This window comes from Python bivittatus, unplaced genomic scaffold, assembly GCF_059951505.1.
Source record: "Python bivittatus isolate LINGU-HERP-01145 unplaced genomic scaffold, Pbiv_v1 ctg000160_np1212, whole genome shotgun sequence".
Lineage (NCBI taxonomy): Eukaryota > Metazoa > Chordata > Lepidosauria > Squamata > Pythonidae > Python > Python bivittatus.
In genome coordinates, this window is record NW_028277076.1 from 11668010 (window position 1) to 11690029 (window position 22020).

Here is a 22020-nt window from a genome sequence, read left to right on the forward strand (position 1 = left end):
GTCAGCATCTCTGCAGATCCACAGAGCGAGGGGGCGGAGGCTGTGAGATGCATCATCCCGTCCACCGAATTGTTTCCTTCGTGATGGAGATGCTCCGCTTTCCAGCTCTCTTCCGCTGCCCTGACAGGTTTCAGGCTGGGAAACCAAAGGCTGCTCCCATCTGATCAGCCACAGTGGCTCCGGGAAGGTCTGCGCCTTCTGATAGAGACAAGGTCAACTGTTGCCTGTTGCCGTCCCTGCTCTGTCTCCCTGCTTTCGCTTGCCTTTGATCTCTTTTTGCCAGCTTTGGATGCTTGCTGCTGCTCAATAAATAAATATCCAGCTCTGTTTTTGTTAGCTGTACTGCCTGGTGCATGCGCTTGCTCTGATCTGGATCTAGGGATTGATTGGGGGTGTGCTGGGTGCAACTCAGTTGGAAATCCAATGCAAAAAGGGAGAAGTCTTAATGCAGGGAAGTCAATACGATTTAATGGGCATGACTAGAAACCCGGTGGGATGAAGCCTAAAAGTAACAAAAAGAGCTTTTCTGGATATCTTACATGTGTAAGAGGCAGGGAGAAGAAGGGCCGGCCTGGCAGCTGAGGAAGGATGGCGCGAGGGGCGGCTCTGGGGCTCCTGGGGTGCGTGTGCGAGAGTTGTGGCCCGAGGAGGAGGCCGGGAGAAGAGGCCTTTAGGGCCACTTGGCTGCCACAAGGGAGCTGGAGCTGCCGGGGCCAGGTGGTCGCACCAGGGAGCTTCAGGGAGCCTGTCAGGCCGGGTCTCTTGGAAGAGAGGAGCTGGCCAAGTGCAGACTGGCCCTGTGCACAATGCTGGAATGTGTTATTAAGCAGACAGTTCGTGAGCATTTAGAAAGTAATGCCCAGTGTAGTAGAAAGAGATATATTACAGTGGTGTTGACTCCTGACCCAGTGCCATGCAAAGTTATACAAAACAGACGAGGAGAAGTGGGGAAACACCTTCGAAGCAGGGCATTCCTGTCCTTGGCAAATGGTTAGAGCGGGATTTCGGGCCACAAGACCCAGTGAGCCCTCCACACTCCTCCAAACAGCAGAAAAAAGGAGAAGCCTTTCAGCTGATTTGTACGAGTTTTTGTACAGCCACTTTGGCTTTTGAAGATACCGTCCCTTTTTTTCTTTCTTACTAGAATCCTTACAATTCCACCTTTTAGTCTATTTTTTTGAAAAGAAGGCTCTTATAAGTTGTTGGGAGCAGATAATTTGCTTTCTGTTTTATAATGTGCTATGATTCTTTAAAACATCTCTGTCCCAACATTAATTTGTGTGATACTGACAATGGCTGTGGGAATCCACAAACTAACCCATAATTTGTTCATCCAGGTTGAAGAACCCATGTTCACACACTGCTAAGCCAGAAACCATGGTTTACAAACATCAGTGGCTGAGTTTGCCCACTGCAGCTAGCCAGATCCAAACCCACCACCTTCTGGGTTAGTGCCATGTGTGAACAAACCACTGGGAAGCGGTTTCCTGGGCGTTGTGGGAAAGCACCTCTTGGCCCGGGAAAGACCGGGGGCCCATGCGAATTGTTTGTCTCTTCTAGTATTACTGCTGCAAGAAGGATGAATCGGAAGAGGATGGCGACGAGCCGGACTTCCCTGCGGACTCCCACATCCCCCCCCTGCACTGCAACCGCAACGTGGCTCTGACCAATGGCCCTTCCTTGTACCGCTCCCCGTACAAGAAGCCCTCCCAGTCCTGGACTGCCTGCCCCAGCTGCGCCCAGTATGAGCCGCCCACGTTCTTCCTTCAGGAGCCAGAAGAGGAGGTCCGCAACGGGGGTGACCTGGTCAACTACAAGGCCATCAGCCAAGAGGACCTGGAGCTGCCCGTCGGCCTGAGCGGCGGCCTCCAGGCGCTCAACCCGAACCGGCTCTCCGCCATGCGCGAAGCGTTTTCCCGCAGCCGCAGCATCAGCACGGATGTCTGACCGGCCTTGCCCCCAGCCGAGGGGGCGCCTGCTAAAGGCCCCCCCGCCTCCCTCGGGCTCAAGGGTCGGCTGAAGGCGCTGCTCTTTTGAAGAAAGGGAATCGCCTTTTGGAACGAGGAACGTACTTCTGCGCTCCCAGGTGTCTTCCTCTCTAGCGCGGTCCCAGCAGGACGGGGCGAGGGGTGCGGCTGCGTCGACAGAGGTTTTCTAGAACCCGGTATTAGCAGCTATTACTTTCTTCCTGTAGATGAGGTTTTTGATACCGGACATCCTTTTGTATGAATATGCAAAATAGTTAGCCCCTCCTAAGCCTGCCCACGGGTGTTGCCTCTGCTCTCCCCGATTGGCTGGGTGTAGGACGGGGGAGGGCAGGGGGAACGAGGCTGCCAGATGCAGACTTGTCTTCGTGCGTAATGCAAACCAGAACCTGTCTCACTCTTTTCTCTGCAGCAGCCCCACCCTCCAGCGTATGAAAGCCTTGGACGCCATCCCTGAAGCCCTTCCTTCCCAAAGTCGCTATCAAAGAGGCATTTTTAGTATGACAGAAGCAGCTTGCTACGTCCATGGCAGGTAACCCTGTCAGCTACATCCACCTGCAAACAGGATGAGCCTGGCTTTGGTCTGTCCTTGCCTTGCTCGCTCCTGCTCTCCTGGTCCTGCCTACTTTCTGGGCCTCAACAGGGGGGCTGCTGAGGGCCACCAAAGTGCGTGGGCTGCATCTGTCGGGAGTGGGATTTTCCTGTTTTTGAAAGGTGATGGTGCCTGCTTTAGGACTTCATCTATCTCATCTCCAACTAGAACAATCTGTGCTCTACGAGTTTTTGCCAGGCATGGAGGCCAGCCTGCTGTGCTTTGTGCTTCCATGGCTGTCCTGCACTTTTCTGTTCCAGAAGCCTCCTGGCTTCCCCCCTCAGTGCTGAAGAAGCCAGATGCCCAGTAGGTGGGTACAAGTCACTCCTGCAGGCACAGGTGCATTTCTTTTATTGAGGACAGAAATTCTGTAGGTTAGAGCTCCCAGTTGTTTAAAATAGAGACCTTCATAATGGTGTGTGACAGAAGGCAGTCTCAGATCAACCTCCAGGAAAAGTGGGAGCCTGGCTAGGTTGGGATGTCAGAATGGAGACAGGCTCAAAAGGCAGTTCAGATTGCATTCAGATTCTAGCTGAAATGGTGAAGGAACCCCATGCTGGCCCACACCACTGCTTCACCAGGCCTTTGGGTCTGGAGGCAACTCCATGGTGCCCAAAGCAAAACCATTCCCGCAGGTGAAACTGCAGGACCTCTGTCAGTGTGTTGGGGTAACGTGATTGTTGTAAACCAGTGGTGCTCACGAGTCACATGCTAGGGATGACGGAAGCCCAACATGTCAGAAGAATACCAGGTTACGGCACTTTGGGCTCAAACTGTTCAATCTCCTTGAGTGGGAGCAGGGAAGTAGGAATCCAGGAGGCAAAGTACCATCTTAAAACAAGCCAGAAATCTTTAAGGAAGTGGGTACCATTTCAGTGACAAGTCACTGAGCATTACAGCTCAGCATCTCCTACAGAACCGGGATCCAGGTGGACTTTTTTCCAGCTAGTTTGAAATTAATTTTCATATCTTGCTTTGGCTGCATCCGATAAAATGCATTCATGTTGCTCTGTCTTAAGTGATCTGTACTAGTTGCTGCTTCCACAAAACTATTTTGTATAATTCTTCTTAAAATTTGTATTTGTTTCAGTGGCACTCTTAAAAATGCTACAACTTGTTGCTTTTCAGTATGGCTATTTATTTTTTTCCCCTTGTATATCTTTGAAATAAATTCAAACTATTTCATGAATTTTCATTTACCTTTACTTGTGATAAACATATACAGGACTTCTGGATTCCGAAAATAAAAAAAAGAAACTTACCTTGACTTGGTTATCAAATGGAGTGTTTTCTTTCACGATATTTAAGAAAGACACAACAGGTCTGAGGGAGTTCCCACCATCCCTTTTATTGCCTACAAGCAGGGAGAGGCAAAGGTGGGAGCCCTTTTTAGAGCTGGAGAGTTAAGGACAGGGGGGCACCAGTTTCTCCCCTTAAGATTCCTGACACCCCCCACCCCCGGGACCCTGGACCTACTCACCCACCCACTTTTGGAGCATGGCCTTGAGACTGCATCACTCCTTGGGCACTTCTCGGTTTTGCGGTGGGGGGCAGGAATGCCTCCCTTCGTTCCTTTTGCCACAGACAAATGGGAAAAAAAACTTACAGGGAATGAGCTGTCACCATAAATATCACAAACTTTATTTAAAGTACACTTAAAGTACCATTCAACAGTAAAAGGGATAAAGTTTATTATTTTGTAAACACATACATTAAAAAAAGAGCCTAGGGCCCTTTTGGGTTATAAAGTGCAGTTATGTTTTCATTATCCTATACAATATGCTGGCATTATGTCACTTTAACTAAGAATTTGAATACATTTCTGCCAGATGTGCATTTACATGTTATATTTAGTGGACTTTGCTACCTGGCCTGCATTAATTTGTATTTATGACTGAGTGAGAATAATAAAGACTAAGTGCCTAAGGCTGAAATGTCAGGGTTTTTCTGCCTTCAGTCCAGCTCTGGAACAACATTATTTTGTTGCCTTGTTGGTGCAGACTGCATTCCCACCCATTTCCATTTATTATTAATACAGTGTAAAATGGATGCACGGCCTCTCAAAGGATTTTCATTGCAACACATGGGGCAATTATGAAATACATGACTGGAGAGCATAACTTAATCAGCATAACTTTGATTTCTGGGGTGTGTTCCACTTAAAGGTCAACTTGCGATGCTCTGGGAAAAGGCTGTATCCCTCTGGCATGAAGGGATAAGGACGCTTTAGAAAAAGCCTTCTAAGGGAGAGATGCGGAAGAAAAGTCAAGACTGATGGCGGATATTTTGACTTGACAGTCCTGCAACAGATGATGTGGCCATTAATAATAAAGGACCAACAGGAATGTTTCTGGCTCTAAACATTTTTTCTCAGCGCTCTGGCAAGCTTTAAACTGATGCAGACAAGACGGATGAGAACAATCTGGGATGGAAAGCTACATAAAAGATGTGCCTAAACAAAATCACTTGCGGGAGAGGAGTCATGTATAGGTAGATCAAAAGTGGGGGGAAAAATCTCGCTAAGGGAATTAAAAGAAAATCCAGAATTCTGCACGTGAGCTTTCAGTATGCTGGTGGCCAAGAGGGAGGCCACATTCCAGCTGGAGAAAAAGAGAAGCGAGGACCACAAGGCGATGCCTGGAGGGTGCTTGCTTCGCTGGCAGAGGAACGGCCTGCGGCTCAACGGGCTGCTCCTGCTGCCTCCTCGGGCGTGGCACCCAGGCCAGTCGGAGGCCCCGCGCCCTTCCTCCCCCTAGGAACGGGGTACTCTGCAGGATCTGCAGCAGGCCTTGCTGTAATACCAGTGGCTGCACAGGTTCACCTTAATCGCTAGAGCACAGTTGGTCCCCGCCTGGTCCTGGCAGCTGTCATCTGTGGGCAGGGGCACAAGGTCAGGGGGGTCACCCAAAGGCAAGAGGGAGATCCGCACGCAGAGAAAACCCTCACGTCCCACTGCCTTGGCCCCAGTGCTCGCTGTGCAGACAGAAGCCTCGATCTTGCCTGCGCAAGTGCAGCATGAATCATACCTAAGCAAGGGGGTGTGGTGTGCCATTGAGCAAGCTCAAGGTCACCTGCGCAGAATCGATACCACTATGTTTTCTTTAACATGGTCATTAGCACTGCTTGGGGTGGGGAGCAGGGAACTGGGGGTTTTCCTGTACTTTTAATTTGCACCAAAACTGGGTTTGACAAAATGGTACAAACAAAATGGAAAGGTGCATGTTGCACATGCCTAATGTCACCAAATGTTATTTATAATTTTTTAAAAATGAATTTGGAAGTTTCTTCCTGAAAAAAAAAATCTGAGGATGTTACAAGCAGCCATCTTATTTAAGCTGCAATAAGAATTCTTCAGGCAGGCCAGGGTTACCACTTCTTGCTATTCCTCCTCTGGAAATGGGAGGCTCGTCTACAGTGTGGCATGTTGTGGCGTGACTCTGATCAGCCCAAGAGCCGGGGCTGATAAAGAAACCAGAGTTCCCCAACGCCAGGCGTGGCTCACAGCACTTAAGCTACCTCCCCCCGGTCAGCCACGCATCCCAGCTAACCTGGTGGTTCCGTTGGGCACGGATGAAGGTCACAGGTCTGCTTCCCGACTGGTTTTGTAAGTGGGTCGCACCCTCGGACCAGATCCTTCCCTTGGTAACACTTGACATCCCTCATCCTCACACCAATTCCGCAGGTCTTTGTGCACTGAGACGTGGGAACAAAAGGTCTTTTGGCAACAGCAGCTTATGGACAACCAGAACAATTCAAAGTGAGCGCCAGTGTTTCCAAAAAGCAAGCCAGCCAGCAAAAGGAAGGAGTAGGAGTGAAAGTAAGCTAGTTTTAAGTATGCTGCAGGTAAGCCAGAAATCCATTTCCTTCGCTTTCGGAAGCAGCCAGTGGTGCGCTGCTGCTTTCAAACTGGCACGGCGTCCTAATGTGGGAATGCCAGAAGGGCAACCCACCAGGCCCAGATCAGCTGGGGGTGGGTAGTTGCATGCTCCAGATTTTACATCTCACAAGTTTCATTTATTTTATGGGTTGGAAATCTAAGGGAATTTGCTGGCTGCCTGAACAGAACAAGATGTTATCAATAAGCTGATTCAGCATAGCACAGCTTCCTCCACGTTGCATCAGGCCAGGACAGCGCTAAGTGCTGACGGGGAAAATCAGCCCCTTATCCCTACCTATTTGTAGAAAGACTGTACTCCGCAACTATTTTGCAAAAACATCTGCTGCAGGCCATCTTAAGGCAGATGGTGATCCAAGGAGAGATGGCTATGCCGGGGCAGCCAAGGAAACATCTGGGCCACTGAGAGTGTCTGGCCCCAGAAGGACCCGCGTGCCAACGGCCCACCCCCCCACCTCTGGGCAGCCGGTCAAGGCCTGGAGGAGCTCTTGCCAGCGACCGAGTGGCTGTGGCTGCCAGGGCCGAGGCGAACCTCTTGCGGCTTGGAGCCGGATGCGGCCCACCAAGATCTAATCAGAACTGGGCGTGCTCTGTTGGGCAGCAGGGAGTAAAGGGGAGCACGGAAACGAGGGAATCCATTAAGCCTGATAAAGGAGATAAGGTTCCCACCAAGGAACCAGCTCGTTAGTCTTGAGACACAGGAGTGTTAATTAGGGCTGCCAGTTGTAAACTTTCCAGGTTCAGGTTTTTAAATTCCTACAAGCTGCTAAAAAGGCCCCTTTTTCTTTAGTTCTGCCATGCACTTGACAGGCCAGCAGAAAACCTTAAAGATGCTTTCTCTCCCAAGCAAAAGTGACAGTTTGGGGTTATCAAGCGGGAAGCGGTTTTGCTTCTTCTGGAGCATCTTGGGAAGCCCCGTGTTAGTTCGCCAGCTGCTGGGCAAGGCAGCAGGGGGGTGAGCTTCCTTGGGGTGGCTGTGAAAACCTGGTTGGCTGGTTTGGCCACAATAGGACATGTAAACAAAACCAACTTTTTCCGTGAGGCCATATTTTGATTTTGTGCCTCATGGATTTAGTGACCACAACAAGTGAGCCATCTCCAGGCTGGCTGACCATTCTTTGGCCAAAGAGATGCCCACCTCCTGCTTGCTGAGGGTCATTCTTAATGCATGTTATGCCTGTTAAACCTAAAGCCTGCCCCAGAGTTATTTTTACGATCCTCCTGGGGGAGGGCTAGTATAGCAAGAACCAGAAGCCCCCAGGCCCCCCCCCCCAACCTCAGGCCCTCACCTCAGACCAAGGGGTGGTGTACCACTTGAAACAAGGGCGCTCGAAGCAGGTGGCCTCCTCAGCCTCCTTCTTGATGGCGTCGCACTCGGCCGGGGGGCGGGTTTTGACCTTCCCACTGACAATCTCCAAGCAAAGAACCGTCCGCTTCTTCACCCCTCGGCCACAGGTGGTGTTGCACTATCAGAAGAAGGAAACTATGTATTATTTATATAAATAATTATATATAATTATATAGGAATTATGTAGGAAGTTTGCTATTGTAGCATATTTTAATTAATTAATTAATTAATATTTATCTATTTGAATCCATGTTTATTCTTTTTTTGCTGTGAACCACTCAGAGTCACTCTGCAGAGATATGGGCAGTGACAAATTTGAAATATAAATTAAATAAATAAATAAAGGTCCAGATGTAGCCCGGGCAGTCGAAGGAAGGCAGGTAGGCCTTGGGCACCCATAAACCCCCCGCGGACCCCTTACCCTTTCCCAGTCCTGAGCCAGCCAGCTGGCAGGGCAATTCTTTTCCCCACAGGGATGGATTGCAAGTGGCTTGGTCTCCGGGTTGCACTGGGATTCGGGCACCACCCGTCCATCGCTGCTCTTGCAGTAGACGTGCCGGATTGTTCGGCCTGGCCCGCAGCCCCCGCTGCACTGAAAGAGAAACAGAAGGGCCAGAAGGGCAACTGGGCATGCACCCTGTGAGGTCAATGTGCTGGGGGGCCCCTCTGGGCCCCACCCTGACAGACTGATGGAGTACCGTAGCTCTAGGCCCCTTTGGCAACTTAACAAGGGGCTTTTAAAGTTTATGTTTTCGTAAGCCTCCCCAAGCCATCTGCAACTGGGTAGACTCTCTCTCTCTCTGTGTGTATGTGTGTGTGTGTGTGTGTGCGTGCGCGCACATGCGGCACAACAAAAAAAAAGATGGAAAAGTTATTCAGAGAAACTTGGCAACGCAGAAATGGCGGCACTTTCCCACTCTTCTTTCAGCTAGGGGATGTGCTCCCCCAGGCAGCGTGCTGAAGTGGCTGAGCTGCGTCATAAATCCTAGCACTGCAAGATGCCCCCGAGGCCATCCAGTTACCCTTCTGCTCAGTGCAGGAATCCAGAGAGGTGTCCTCAAGAGCCCCTGCTTGGACACAGACCATGAGGGAGAGCTCCCCCACCCCGGCTGAGCCCTTGGCTTCACTGCCAAATCACTTGCCTATTAGGAAGTTTTTGGAATCTGCTTTCCTGCTGGAAAGAACACCAGTGAATCAAAAGGGATGCTAGAAAAAAATCCCAGAAGATCAGGATAATCGGACCCCTAAAAGTTATTTTGATGCATGGAGCCTCTCTGCCTCCAGACAGCGAAAGTTCAGAGGGCATTGTGGGAGAAAAAAGGAAGCGCTTTGGGCTGGAAACTGAACATTAGATTAAATGGCACCCTGGCCTGAACCAGAAGGCAAACTGGTTTCATGTGATGCACTGCTCGCAGCTCCTGCAAATATCCCACCATCCCATCTCTCCTGGTCGGTGACCTTCCCCTCTGTGCAAAAGGGACTTACTGGTCCCCAATCAGAGACAGTCCACTGCCGGTCACAGGGGGGCCCGGTGCAGTTCTTATCTGCCGCCGGCTTGGCGCTGGCGTTACACAGCCTCTCTTCTTCGGAACACCGGATGTCTCGGCTCACCACACTCCTCTCGCCACACCTGGCTGTGCACTGGAAGGGGAAGAGCAGGGAAAGTCAGCCCCCGTGGCAGCCCTCGAATTCATGGTGGAGAACAAGCAGCAGAAGCTTCATCTCTGCCCCTAAAGAGAAGCGTAAAAAGGTGACAAAGCCCACCCCCCACCCCCAGATACTGAACCTCAGTGTAGACTTGAAGGCCCAGAAAGGAAAGGTCCTGTCAGAATCCTCACAAAATATTAATCACGCTAAATATTGGCTTGGCTTTTTCTTCCCTTGCTTTTTCACTTGCTTCGGTTCTGCCATTAAAGGACATGGGGCGGGGGTGGAAGGTTATGGGAAGATGAATGGAGAAATGGACTGTTGGAGGCAGATGAGCTCTTATCACAGGCAATGGAATGCTCAAGGTCGTACCAATGGGAGAATGTGAGAAGCCTAGGGTGTCGGGGGCTGAGGAGGGAAGAAAGAAAAAGGGTAAAAGCAACTTTTGGCACGCACAGGCTCAGTCTCAGCAATGCTTTGGATTTGTACACTTATTCTCAATAAATGAACTTCTTTTAGAATCATGAATGGTTGCCAGGAGAGTTACTGGAATTGTAGGTGTCAGGTCATTACATTTTGGTATGACTCCTGTGAGGATCGGGGAAGACTTGCCGTGCAGGAAGTCCTATGCGTCGCATTGACCGGCAAGGACTGAGCAACAAGATGGCAGATTGAGAGGAGATGGAAGAGGTGCTGGGTCCTTCCAGAGTGCCGTTGGAAGTTAAGGTCGTGTCAGAGGAGGAGCTGGTGAAATCATCGTGCCTGACATGAGTGGCAGCGAAAGGAATGGGAGCAAAGGAATGGGGTGCCTTGATGAAAGATCGCATGGGAAAATTGGAGGTGCAGATGGCTTCCCTAACAGATGATGTGTGGGCCGTGAGGATTGCACTGGATTGAACGTTGGGGGTTGGCCTTATGTCCCCTGCCCGGGAACAGGCAGGAACCCTGGGACTGACAGAGCTGGCTGAGCAATCAGGCAAGGGGGAGACATCCAGCAAGGAGGATGAGGATTACTCACCCAGACGAGCCAAAAAGAGCCCGATGCAGCAACGGGTTATCTCCGCGAAATTCGCGGGAGATGCCAAACAGCTGGCCTGTTTTATTACCCAAGTGAGGATCTACATGGAGGGATATGGAAAATTGTTCCACAGCGAAGCCGAGAAGGTCTCTTATGTGTCGAGTTACTTTGAAGGCACGGCAGTGGAGTGGGTCGTCAGAATGCACCGTGCGAAGGATCGGGCATTGCAAAAATTGGAGGATTTTATGGAAGCCCTGTGTACCCATTTCGAGGACCCATGTGTCGCCTTGAAGGCACGCCGAGACCTGGAAAGACTCAAGCAGGGCTCCAGAATGGTGTCCGCATTCGCGTTCGAGTTCCGAGGTTTGGCGCAGAAACTCCCAGACATCCCAGAGGGGCTCCTCATTGAGTTCTTCCAGCAGGGTCTGCAACCTGAGCTATTGCAGCGAGTGGTGTGTCGGGGCTACCTGAAAACCCTCAATGGATGGGTCGCCATGGCAGGAAAAGTGGAAGAGCGGTGGCGCACCGTGGAAGCAAGAACCCGTGCGTTGCTGGCCATACCAGGAACCAAGAAGGCTGGGATCAAACCTAAAGCAAGTGCCTCAGAGGGTAGCCGGAGTCACCGGGTGTGCTTTAGGTGCGGAGAGCCGGGTCACTTCACAGCCGCATGTCCTCAACCGAAAGCAGAACCAGGAGGGAGGAAGGTGGAGTGAAAGATACCAAAGCTCCTGAACCCCAGGAAGAAGGAGACAGTGGCGACCAGTGCAGAGGTGGGGTTGGGAACTCCTGGAGCTTGACGCATTGGCAAGGGGCTGAAGTCGCTGGCTCTGCCAACCATCCAGCAGCCGGCATCACCTCCTGAGCAGGAAGGGTGTTCCTGTGAGGATTTGGAGAGTGAAGAAACAGGGGTGAGTCCCATCAAAGTCTGGGTGAAGCTAAGGGCATTGAGGACGAACCGTAGGTCTGACTTGCAGGCTCTGATAGACTCGGGTTGTTCCCGCAACCTCATAAATCCTGCGGTTGCCTGTGGGCTGGGATTGAGATTAAAGAGACTTAAGATCCCAGTCATATTCGCTCAGCTGGACAGATCCCCCGGGGGGGGGGTTCCATGGAGTTTTGTACAGAAAAAGTCAAGCTGAGGATGGGGACTCATCGAGAAACTAAAACTTTTAGTGACCCTCATGGCCACCAACCCTTTAATTTTGGGGATGAATTGGCTGAAAAGGAGAAACCCCAAGGTGAACTGGGATGAGAAGATTTTACAATTCCCGAGCGAGGGTGGCATAGAAGTGAGAGGAGTTGCTGAGAGGTCATTGGAGGGGGAGGTGGCTGCAGTGAGTATGGAAGCGGCAGAGGGGACCGTGAATCAGATTCCAAAGCAATACCGCGATTTGCAAACGGTGTTTAGCGAGAAGGAATCAGACCAACTACCCCCCCCCCACTATGCCAGTGACTGCACTATAGAAATTGAACCCAGGGCTAAATTCCCGAGGAAGAAAATGTATTCTATGATGCCTAAGGAACTAGCAGCCCTGCAGGAGTTTATCGATAAAAATGTACAAAGGGGATTTATCAAACTGACTCACTCCCAAATAGCGGTGCCGGTGCTGTTTAGGGAGAAGAAGGACAGCTCCTTATGCCTATGCATGGATTATAGGGGGCTTAATGCCATTGCCAGGACAATAGATATCCACTGCCGCTGATGAAAGACTTGGCCAAAGGGAAAATTTTTACTAAGCTGGATTTGCAGGACGCTTGCTTCTGGGTGAGAATCCGAGAGGGAGATGAATGGAAAACAGCGTTTAACTGCCCCCTAGGGTGCTTCCGTTATAAAGTCATGCTGTCCGGATTAAAAGGAGCCCCGGGAGTGTTCATGCAACTCATAAATGAGGTTCTACAAGAGGACTTGTACAGGGGGGTGTTAGTTTATTTGGATGATATCCTGATTTATACTGAAACTATGGAGGAGCATGTGCAATTGGTGAGGAAAGTGTTGCAGAAGCTGTTGGAGGCACAGTTGTTTGCCAAACTGTCTAAGTGCGATTTCCATAAAGAACAGATTGAGTATTTGGGGTATAGGATATCACCTCAGGGGATTGAGATAGACCCAGCCAAGGTGAGGGATGTGATTGGCTGGGAAGCTCCCAAGACACAGCGGCAGCTTCAAAGCTTCCTGGGCTTCACTAATTTTTACTGCCAGTTCATTCCAAACTTCGCACAGGTGGGGCTCCTGCTTACAGATCTATTGAAAACTAAGGGCAAGGACAAAGCGAAAGCCTCGCGACCTGGGGCTCTGCTAGCCTGGTCAAAGGAATGCCAGGAAACCTTTGAGGGGTTAAAATGCTTATTCACGGCAGAACCAATTTTAAAACACCCTGACTTGGATAAGCCGTTTGTCATTCAGGCAGATGCTTCCGACGTGGTGGTGGGGGCTGTTCTGTTGCAAAAGGGAGAATCAGGGGACTTATACCCGTGTGCCTACATTTTGAGGAAATTCTCAGAGATGGAGAGGCGCTGGTTAGTCTGGGAAAAGGAGGCGTTTGCGGTGCACTGGGCGTTAGTTTGCTGGAGGCACCTGCTGGAGGGATCACCTCACTCATTCCAAATCTGGACTGATCACAAAAACCTGGAAGCCCTGACTGCCCCAAAGAAACTGTCTCCAAAACAAATGAGGTGGGCTCAGTATTTCCACTGGTTTAATTTCTCCCTAAAGTAATTCCTGGGGGGAAAAACTTCTTGGCAGATGCTCTGTCCCGATTGCCTCAACACAACAGCATATGGGAGGAAGTGATCGCGCCTGTCATTCCATGCATCCAATCCGGGTTGAGGGTGGTCACTAGAACAGAGTAAAGAGGCTGGAGAAATGCCAGAGGGGGAATTATTGCAGAAATTGAATAGCCAGATATCACAGGATGAATGGTTTGAGAAGAATAAAAGCTCCTTAGTAAATAAGCAAGGGGCGTGGTGGTGGCAAGATAAACTGTATGTGCCTGCTGAAGCTCAGCAATGGGTCCTACACAGAGGCCATGACAGCAAAACAGCTGGGCATTTTGGATTTGTGAAAACTCTGCATTTACTGAGACTCCAGTTCTGGTGGCCAACAATGAGAAAGGATGTGGGAAATTATGTGGCTACCTGCCCCACGTGTGCCATGGCAAAGAAGAGGGGAGGGAAGCCGGTAGGGCTTCTGCAGCCAGTGGCAACACCAGATAGACCTTGGAAACAGATTGCCATGGATTTCGTAGTGGACTTGCCTGAAAGTAACAAAAAGACAGTCATCTGGGTGGTTACCGACCTATTCTCTAAGCATGTTCATTTTGTGGCCTACCCCTCCCTCCCATCAGCCCCTAAACTGGCTAAATCATTTATCCAGCACATCTATTGAGCTCATAGGTCCCAGAATGAGTGATCAGTGATTGTGGAGTCCAGTTCACTGCCAAGTTCTGGAGAGCCTTCCCAAAGCTGATTGGTGCATCCCAGGGGCTGAGTTCGAGTCATCACCCCCAGACGGACGGAGCTTCAGAACAACTGAACTCGGTGTTAGAGCAATACTTGAGATGTTTTATTAACTACCAACAAGACAATTGGGGTGATTTATTGCCCTTTGCGGAAGTTGCTTATAATAATCATCAAAGTACTGGGCTCACTCCTTTTAAAATAGCTACTGGGCAAGACTTTGTGCCAATCCTGGAGCTACCTCAGGAATCCATTCAGTATGGCTATGATTCAGCCCTGTGCCATGCCTTAGAGCAATGGTTCTCCAAGTTTGGTGTGGAGACCTCTTGGGGTCCCTGAGACCCTTTCAGGAGTCTGTGAAGTCAAATAAACCAATCTTTTAAAATTTCTCAGTTTTAATTTCCAATAAGTAAATACCAATAGATATAATCTACATAAACCAAAGCTCTTTGGGGTCTTCAATCATTTTTAAGAATGTAAAGGGGTCCTGAGACCAAAATGCTTGAGGACTGCTGTCTTAGAGGGTTTTAAGTTTGCCCACTACCTCTCTGATAGCCTATCAAACTGCTCTTGTTATCAAGAATTTTCCCCTACCTCCTCTGGTGAGCCAGACTATGATCTTCCTCTGATCTTGGAAGGGTTGATTATATCCCATCCCCAGCTGTCTTTTCTTGAGAATAAACCTAACTGTATCCTACAAACTCTCTTCATAGGCCAGTTTCTAGTCCTCTAAATTTGATCTGAATCAGTTCTCTAAAACCTTTCTTGGGTGCCTGAATCTGCCTTAAAGGAAGCGTGTGCCTCTATGCTGTATGTATCTCTTTCTTGGCAGATCTGGACAGTTGAACTGCAAAGTCATCTTTAGGTTACAAATCGTGGCTTGCATAGAAGAGCGTGAGCATGCTTGGGAGAGAACTGGGCTTTGGTTACCCTTGTGATATCCAGGCCAAAATTGACTGGTGGTTTGTCATTACCATTTTATTTTACCATTAGCAAAGTTGCTGCGTGTAGCAAAGGTAGGACTAGGGCTGATAATCTAAGATACCAAGCTTAGCAAGATATAGATGAAAGCCTCAAGTGACCAAAGCCATGTTGGGCTGCAGAGGTCAATACAAGAGGAGGAAATGGAATTAACAAATGCAATAAAATCCACAAATACAGGGATGTGTTGTGTCTGTGAACCTAAGAGAAAGGGGAAGAATGAATAGATGTGAATGAAGGGGAGTGCTCTTGCTCTCGTGGAATGGAGAGGATTAATACAGGCAGTGGAGTAGAAGTGTAGGTTTTATCATGAACAAAGGGCTAACATGTTTGTCAGAAAGTATGGATTGAAATATTTCAGTGAAAAGAAGAACCAGATCCCCTTGTTCTGAATATGTATTTTAAGCATGTGTCTATTCATACACACACATGGCAAAGGAACGAATACAAATCTACAATCATGGTTAACTTGATTGTTTATGATGAAAGACCAAGATAAATGGTGAAAATGACAGAGCTACAGAAGGGTGTTGAGTTACTCTAATGAAAATCATGAAAAAGGATGCTGTGTGGGATGATGAAGTGAAAGGGGCTGTGAATGAAAAAAAATGCATGCGAGAATGATTGCTGCAAAAAGCGAGTATGAAAGATGTACAATACCTAGAGGGGAAAAAAAGATAGTTCCAAAGGATGTAGTCAAAGAGGGCAAGGAATGATTAAGTGAAGCAGAGAGAATGCAGGGTGATTCTGAGGAAAATAAAAAAGTACACTTGGGAAGTGGATGAAGAGGTTTCAACGAGGAGCCTCCAGCAGCGTGAATAGAATTAAACATAAAACTGATGAAATGATTTGGGATGAAACCTAAACACAGAGCTGTTGATGCAATGAATATTTTATATGGGAATGATGATGCTATGGTGGAATTGAAGCAAATCCTCCACTGTCTAGATAAATTGATGAAAAGGAAATAATAAATGCTATGGAAATGTTGAAAAATGGTAAGTTTGCAGGGGCAGATAAAGCCAGAGAAATTTTAAGATATAACTGTGGTTCATGGTGTGGCTTTGCAATCTGTCAGCTGCCTCTGTGCCTAAGAGGCGGAAAAAGGCCATTACTGTTTCTGTCCACAAAGGGAAAGGGAGAAAGAGTGAATGCAAAATCCAGAGGGAGTACAGCAGCTTGTTAACGCTGCCTAGAGCAAGTCTAGTGGTAATATACTGGTTGGGAAATAAATGTCTAAACCCAGGAGGACAAGTTCAGAGGAGCGCTCTGAGCCATGGCCAGCGCGCCTGAGCAAAACGTTGCTTGACTGCCTGCAAAAAACAATGCCTTTTGTAGGTTCATCACCAGGGAATAGTTGCTGGAAAAGGACCCAGTACATTGGCCACCTGCTCCTACCAACTTCTCCTCTCTTCCCTCTTGGACACCACAGTTGAGCAATCTACAAGAGTTCCTGCGATCAAGCACACACAGCCTTTCTTCCAGACCCCTCAATCAGAATTTACCTCAGACCATTCCGACATTTCCCACTGTGGCCCACAGGCTGGGTTTTTGCAGACTTTCCGCTCTTCTGGCCGAGTGATATCAGCAGATTCACACAGATCGCTGTAGACTGAGCTGTCAAACCCCGGTGAGAGCATCTTCCAGCAACGGACAATACGAAATTGGAGGCCTTCTCCGCAGGTCCTGGAGCATTCACTCCAACTGCTTGTCTCCCACCTGTCCAAGGCAACCTGGCATTTCAGGGTGAAGGACAGCAAGGGAGGACACTCTGGCCAGCCTCTCTGGTGATGATCAGGATCAGGCTGTTGTTTGATTTTGCTATTTTTCATCTCTTAAAAGAGGCAGCGGAACCTTGGCCCAGAACACCCACTTAAATGAGGTTGGCTCAAAATGACATTTAAATCAAAATGTTTTTTAAATACTCGGAGCCTCCAACATTAGAGCATTTAGGTTTGCCTGCCTATGTTGCAAAATGCAAATATTTGGTATTAGTTTTTAGAGCGGCCTTTTGACCAGAATCCAACTGCAAGGCCCCGCAGTGCACAGGCTGACATCTTCTTCCCCTCAGAGGCAATCCAGCGCAGTCTAAGGTTTTTGAGGGCTGCCTTTGGGGTATCTCACTGTGTTCCCAAAGCTGTCCTTTGTTTGGGGGCAGGGTCTGTTTCAGTAGGAGGGCAAACCTGTGTAAGATGACTACTGGCTTAAACTGGCAGCTTGTGCAGAGGATCTTGGTTCTGCTAGATTCCTGGCACGCCGGCCGAATGAAGTCTTTGGGGCTGAAGCTGCACCGTGGGGTCTACTCGCATTAAGACTCGCAGTCCTTAAGCCAAAGAGGTTGTAGGATGGCAAATGTTGGATACTGATTTACAGGGAGACAGTGCTAAAACCTCAGCAAAGCTTTTGCCTCCACTATTTTTATACACGTCGTTCAGCAAAATGCTCCAGGTTGTTCACCTGAGCTCCTTTCAGTGCTCTGCCTTCAGCCTTATTCCCTCTGAGGTTTTGCTCCTATCATTTGGAAACGGCTGAACTGTGGCTCATACAAGCTATACTGTTAATCTTATAATATATTGTCAATTCAATAAAGTTTATAGGTAAATTCTCCTTGCCATTCTACTAGTCAAGTTACTTGCCAAATCCTGCTTTGGAGCCTAGGAACAAATTATAAACCTTGGCAATTTTATTTAATTTTTATGTTATTTAATCTAATCTAATCTAATCTAATCTAATCTCATTCATCCATGAGATATGGATCATCATTAAACTGTATATATGTATTAGCTTATTAACTATTAGAAAAAGATGTAATTTGGGGGTTGGGATGGTATTTTATTTTTTTAGTTTACCTTTGCTTTCTGGTCATGGACTGTAATAATTATCTTTCTTCCTACCTTTTTCCCCATGGTGCTGTGGCTGTCCTTTGTTTTAATTTCTCCTGCCTTTTCCTGGGCCAGAACCACTCAAGCCCACGCTGACATTGCAGAGCAGGATAAGAGGTTCTGAAGAATCTTTGCCTTCGTGAGGCGTCTGAGTTACCCACCAACCAGACAGTGTCCTCCTCCCTGAGATGTGACTTTATGGCAAAGGGGTTCCTATAACAAGGCTCCGCCCTCATCCACCCTTCCCACAAGTGGCTCTTTCCCTGGATTCTCACTATGGAGGCAAAAAAAAAGTCTCGCACTGGGCCAGGCACAATCATCTTTCCATTCACTGGAAAGAGCGGGCGCTATGGCTCTATTTTAATCAAAGCCACAGAAAGAGTATTCCTGGGAATAAAGGAGGCCTTTTTGGTGTACCCAGCTGCCTCTGAGCCTTTGGTCCCCCAAGCAGTGAAGCATTTCCTCAGAGACAAACCTGGGCTGACATTCCCTTCCTGCGCAGAATTCGTGGATGGGCTCAGGCCGGGTCGCTGCGTCGCAGTATGTGTCCTCCACCTCAATGCCATCGTAGCGGATGCACATGGCATACGTGGACATCACTCCTACATTCAGAAAGACCAAAAGCAATCAGTCCGTCACCACCATAGCTGCTTTTTGACCTCATGGAGGTAATCCAGAAGCCCACGTCGCCGCTATACCATCTGAACTCTGCTTGTAGCATCAGCAAAAGTCAAGCCACATGGTTTCTCCTTTTATCACTCTGCAAGAATATACTCTGCTCCTATTATTCCTGCAAAAACAGTTGTGGAATCTATACATATTCACCAAGAGTAGATATCTGGGGAGAGAGCATTAGCTTGTTCACATATGGTAAAAAATTATATCTGTATTTCATTTGTAGAGAGCCAGTGTGGTGCCGCGGTTATGACGGCAGGCTAGAAACTGGCAGGCCATGAGCTCTAGTCTCACCTTAGGCACGAAGCCAGTGGGGTGACCTTGGGCCAGCCCCTCTCTCTGAGCCCTGGGAAGGAGGAGGAGGCCGGGCAAACACCTTCCGAAAACCTTGCCAAGAAAACTGCAAGGACTAATCCAGGCAGTTGCCAGAGTCAAAAACTGACTCAAAGGCATCCCCTCCTCCAAATCATTTGAACAAGTATTCACAAGAAATCTTCCTGATGTGGGGAGCAAAGGTATATAAAAGATTTGGGCGTAACAGAGGTGTATAACATGTACTACCAGAAAACATTTTTCCTTTAATATCAGTTGTGTGTGTGTGTGTGGGAGGGGGGGGTTCTGGCAATACCATCTTTTTTCATACCTTTGACAATTTCATCCAAGGAAGCAACAGAAAGGAAAAGTTGTATCCTGAATGCTATGCATTTTATGCCAGAAACTCCAACAATCCTTAATAAATTGTATTATTCCTACAGTTGATTAAGTCTCCCCACCTCTGGCATTTCCTTAAAAAGAAAACCTAACATGACTAGTACTGACAAACTCTGAATCCCTTTTTAAAAAATGACCTGGGAATTTGTGAAGCCCTTTCATTCATTAAAAATAAGCATGTTACAAAATGACCAGAATAGTGACTACGCATTTTGCTACATAATTCAGCTTCTAAAGACTAGAAATATTGCTTTTTGTAAAAAATAAAAGCTGGCAATCAGAAGCTTTTGGTTCAAATGCAGATGCCATGTCAGTATGCAAATCAAAACACAGTTTACTTTCATATCTGCATACTTCAGGACTTGCAGTGCAGTTCTCTAAATTAAAACGTGTAGAAAAATGCATATATTCGAGGGAAAAATAAATGAGTATCTTAAACAAAATATGTACAAAAATTTACAGTCATTCTGGGTATTTAAAAAGAAAACGCTCACATCTGATGAAGTGAGACAGAATGAACCTAACGTGTAAAAACTTAGAAACAGAGAGAAACCAAGCAGTCAAAGGTCTGTCATCACGATGCCCGTGAGATCAGCAGGAGCCGTGCTTGGCTTGAGGAAAATGCCTGGCCTCAAGCAACTCTACTCCCTCTTATTCATCCTTCAGTCCAGCCCGGGAGAGCCCAGCCCGAGAGACCCACCTTGCTCGGCATCTATTTCGGAGGCCCCAATGGTGCCAAAAGGCAACAGCCCCTCCCACTCGTGCTCTCCAGCAAATGAGATGAACAGGCACGCGGACTTCAATTTAGCAATTCTGTTTAACTGGCTAATAGCTTAATGGAAATCAAAGGACTTCCAGGGAAATCCAGTAAGAAGGAGAGGAGGAATATTAATTGCTTTTCTAATTTAAATTGCAAAATTGGATTAACAATTCTATTCCTTTGTCCTCACAGGGGCAAAGATGGCTGTGCTACAGCCAAATCTCACTCAAGAAGACACAAAACGGAAACAGGGCAAAGCAAAACAAAAGCGTTCAAATAACAGCTGTGGTCTTTGCTGGCACCACAGCATCAGGGGCAGGAGAACAAGAGCTATAACTGCTGTGTGAAAATAAGGCGTTTCCACATTTCTGATCTGAAGTTTAAGAGTACATCTTGAAGGGGGTGGCAACTGGTTACAACCACCTAGAGGCAGTCTGTGCCTAAATCAGCTCTTGGCTTGTTCTGAAGGCTGCCTTGAGTTTATATCCAACACTTACGGAAACACCTGGTGTCTGTCTCTACCTCGAGTGTTTTTCTTCCCTGAAACCCTATCCCTGCAAGCTAAAGGGACAGGTGTGAAATAAAGTCAGTCCTACAGACTTCACATGCTTTTCAATATTTAAACTGTGAACTAGCAAACCTTGCAAAGACGTTTCCTCCGCTGTCCTTGTGGCCAGAAGAGAGCAGTAGGACATAAGGCTAGCTGCTGCAGGTGGCAGATACGTCTTCAAGGAAGGCGTGAAAGCCAGCGCCAAAGGGGTCCTGTCTTTTATGCGGAACTGAGGATCACCTTCAGGACCACCTCTGTATGGCCACCAGGAACTTTCTTTTCCCGGAGGTGTGTCTTTGGGGATAATCTCCCTCTCTCTTGAGCTAAACCTTCTTTTCCCAAGACTCTCATTCTTCATAAAGCAGAAGAGTTGGTGTGCTGGGACTTGAGTGAGACATTGTTAACAAATCCCTTCAAGGAGTCCTCCAACAAACCCTCAGATCCTTTCAGCTGTTCCAGGCCAATTGTTTGGCTTCAAGGGGACCATCAAGCACATGTCCAACACAGTATCAACACAATGGAAACTACTAGAACTCTGTGCAGTACCCTGGATAATACTACTCCCCTCCCATTAGCTTATGGTGTTGGGCGAGATTGCTTACTGGAGGGGGTATACCAACTGTTCTGGCCACTGTGGCATAGCAGTAAATCTGCATTCTCATGTTCACAACTACTGCAGACCAGGCCACCACTTATGCCTGCAGATAAGTGTACTCTAATTCTTGGATTCCCATAAAAACCTCTCTGTCTGCTTCTCTGGTTGCTTCATAAGCTCCTGGGGACTAGCAAAGCCTTCTGCTTCTGTCAACCCATTTGGTGATTGCTTAGATGAGAGGAAAGAGGATCAGGCACTAAAACACAGCTGGCATAAAAATCTCACAAGGAATGTAAAACACAAATAAACGACGAACATGATGGGCCCACAAGGCAAATTTTAGAAGGTGCTAAGACAAAATCACAAATATATAACCAGCTACACAGAGCATCCAACCTTAAATGAGGCAAGCCCATGATTCAGCAGCTGAATTCTCATAAAACATTTAACCTGGTGACAGAATTTACCCATTTTCTGTTTTTGCACAATGTAGTGAATCATAAACTAACTAAATGGGCAGATTAATACATCACTGAAAGTTTCAGTGAGACTAATGGAATGACAGATTGCTCTCACCCTCATCCTTTACATGCATACAAAGATACTTAATGAAGTCCAACTAGCCTCCCTCAGCACTGTCTCAAGGGCCATTCAATTATAGTTCCATGTCCAGAAGCTTGAGTAGAAACATAATGCACTGCTCTTTTCCATGCAATGTTTGTGTTCCATTTAAACATCTAACTTCACCCAGACATTTCTGTGGCCATCTGCCTGCCACACAGCAAAACAGGGCTTCTCTTGTCACAGCAACGGTTGGGTGAAGCAAGAAGATGCTATTTCATGATCTGTGAAACTGGCCACAGGATCCAAGTCCCCTTAGAAGCAAACAGACTGCTTTTATCCACTCTGCTCCAGCACAGGGAAA

General features: G+C 47.9%; 2 protein-coding genes across 4 annotated transcripts in view; one reads left to right on the forward strand and one right to left on the reverse strand.

The window, feature by feature from the left end:
* Positions 1-1947, forward strand: part of FAM163B (family with sequence similarity 163 member B) — a 51194-nt gene extending 49247 nt beyond the window's left edge. The window contains exon 3 of the mRNA XM_088147259.1: positions 1561-1947. Coding sequence (XP_088003385.1) covers positions 1561-1947 — 387 coding nt within the window. The remainder of the gene's footprint in view (positions 1-1560) is intronic.
* Positions 1948-4978: 3031 nt separating this feature from the next.
* The window catches only part of ADAMTSL2 (ADAMTS like 2), a 54637-nt gene continuing 37595 nt past the window's right edge, over positions 4979-22020 (reverse strand). For all 3 annotated transcript variants that reach the window (XM_088147258.1, XM_088147257.1, XM_088147256.1), the window contains 7 exons: positions 18280-18406; positions 16428-16641; positions 9306-9461; positions 8242-8412; positions 7762-7938; positions 6126-6270; positions 4979-5448 (listed from right to left, as the gene is read on the reverse strand). In XM_088147258.1, coding sequence (XP_088003384.1) covers positions 5330-5448; positions 6126-6270; positions 7762-7938; positions 8242-8412; positions 9306-9461; positions 16428-16641; positions 18280-18406 — 1109 coding nt within the window. In that variant the 3' untranslated portion in view covers positions 4979-5329. The remainder of the gene's footprint in view (positions 5449-6125; positions 6271-7761; positions 7939-8241; positions 8413-9305; positions 9462-16427; positions 16642-18279; positions 18407-22020) is intronic.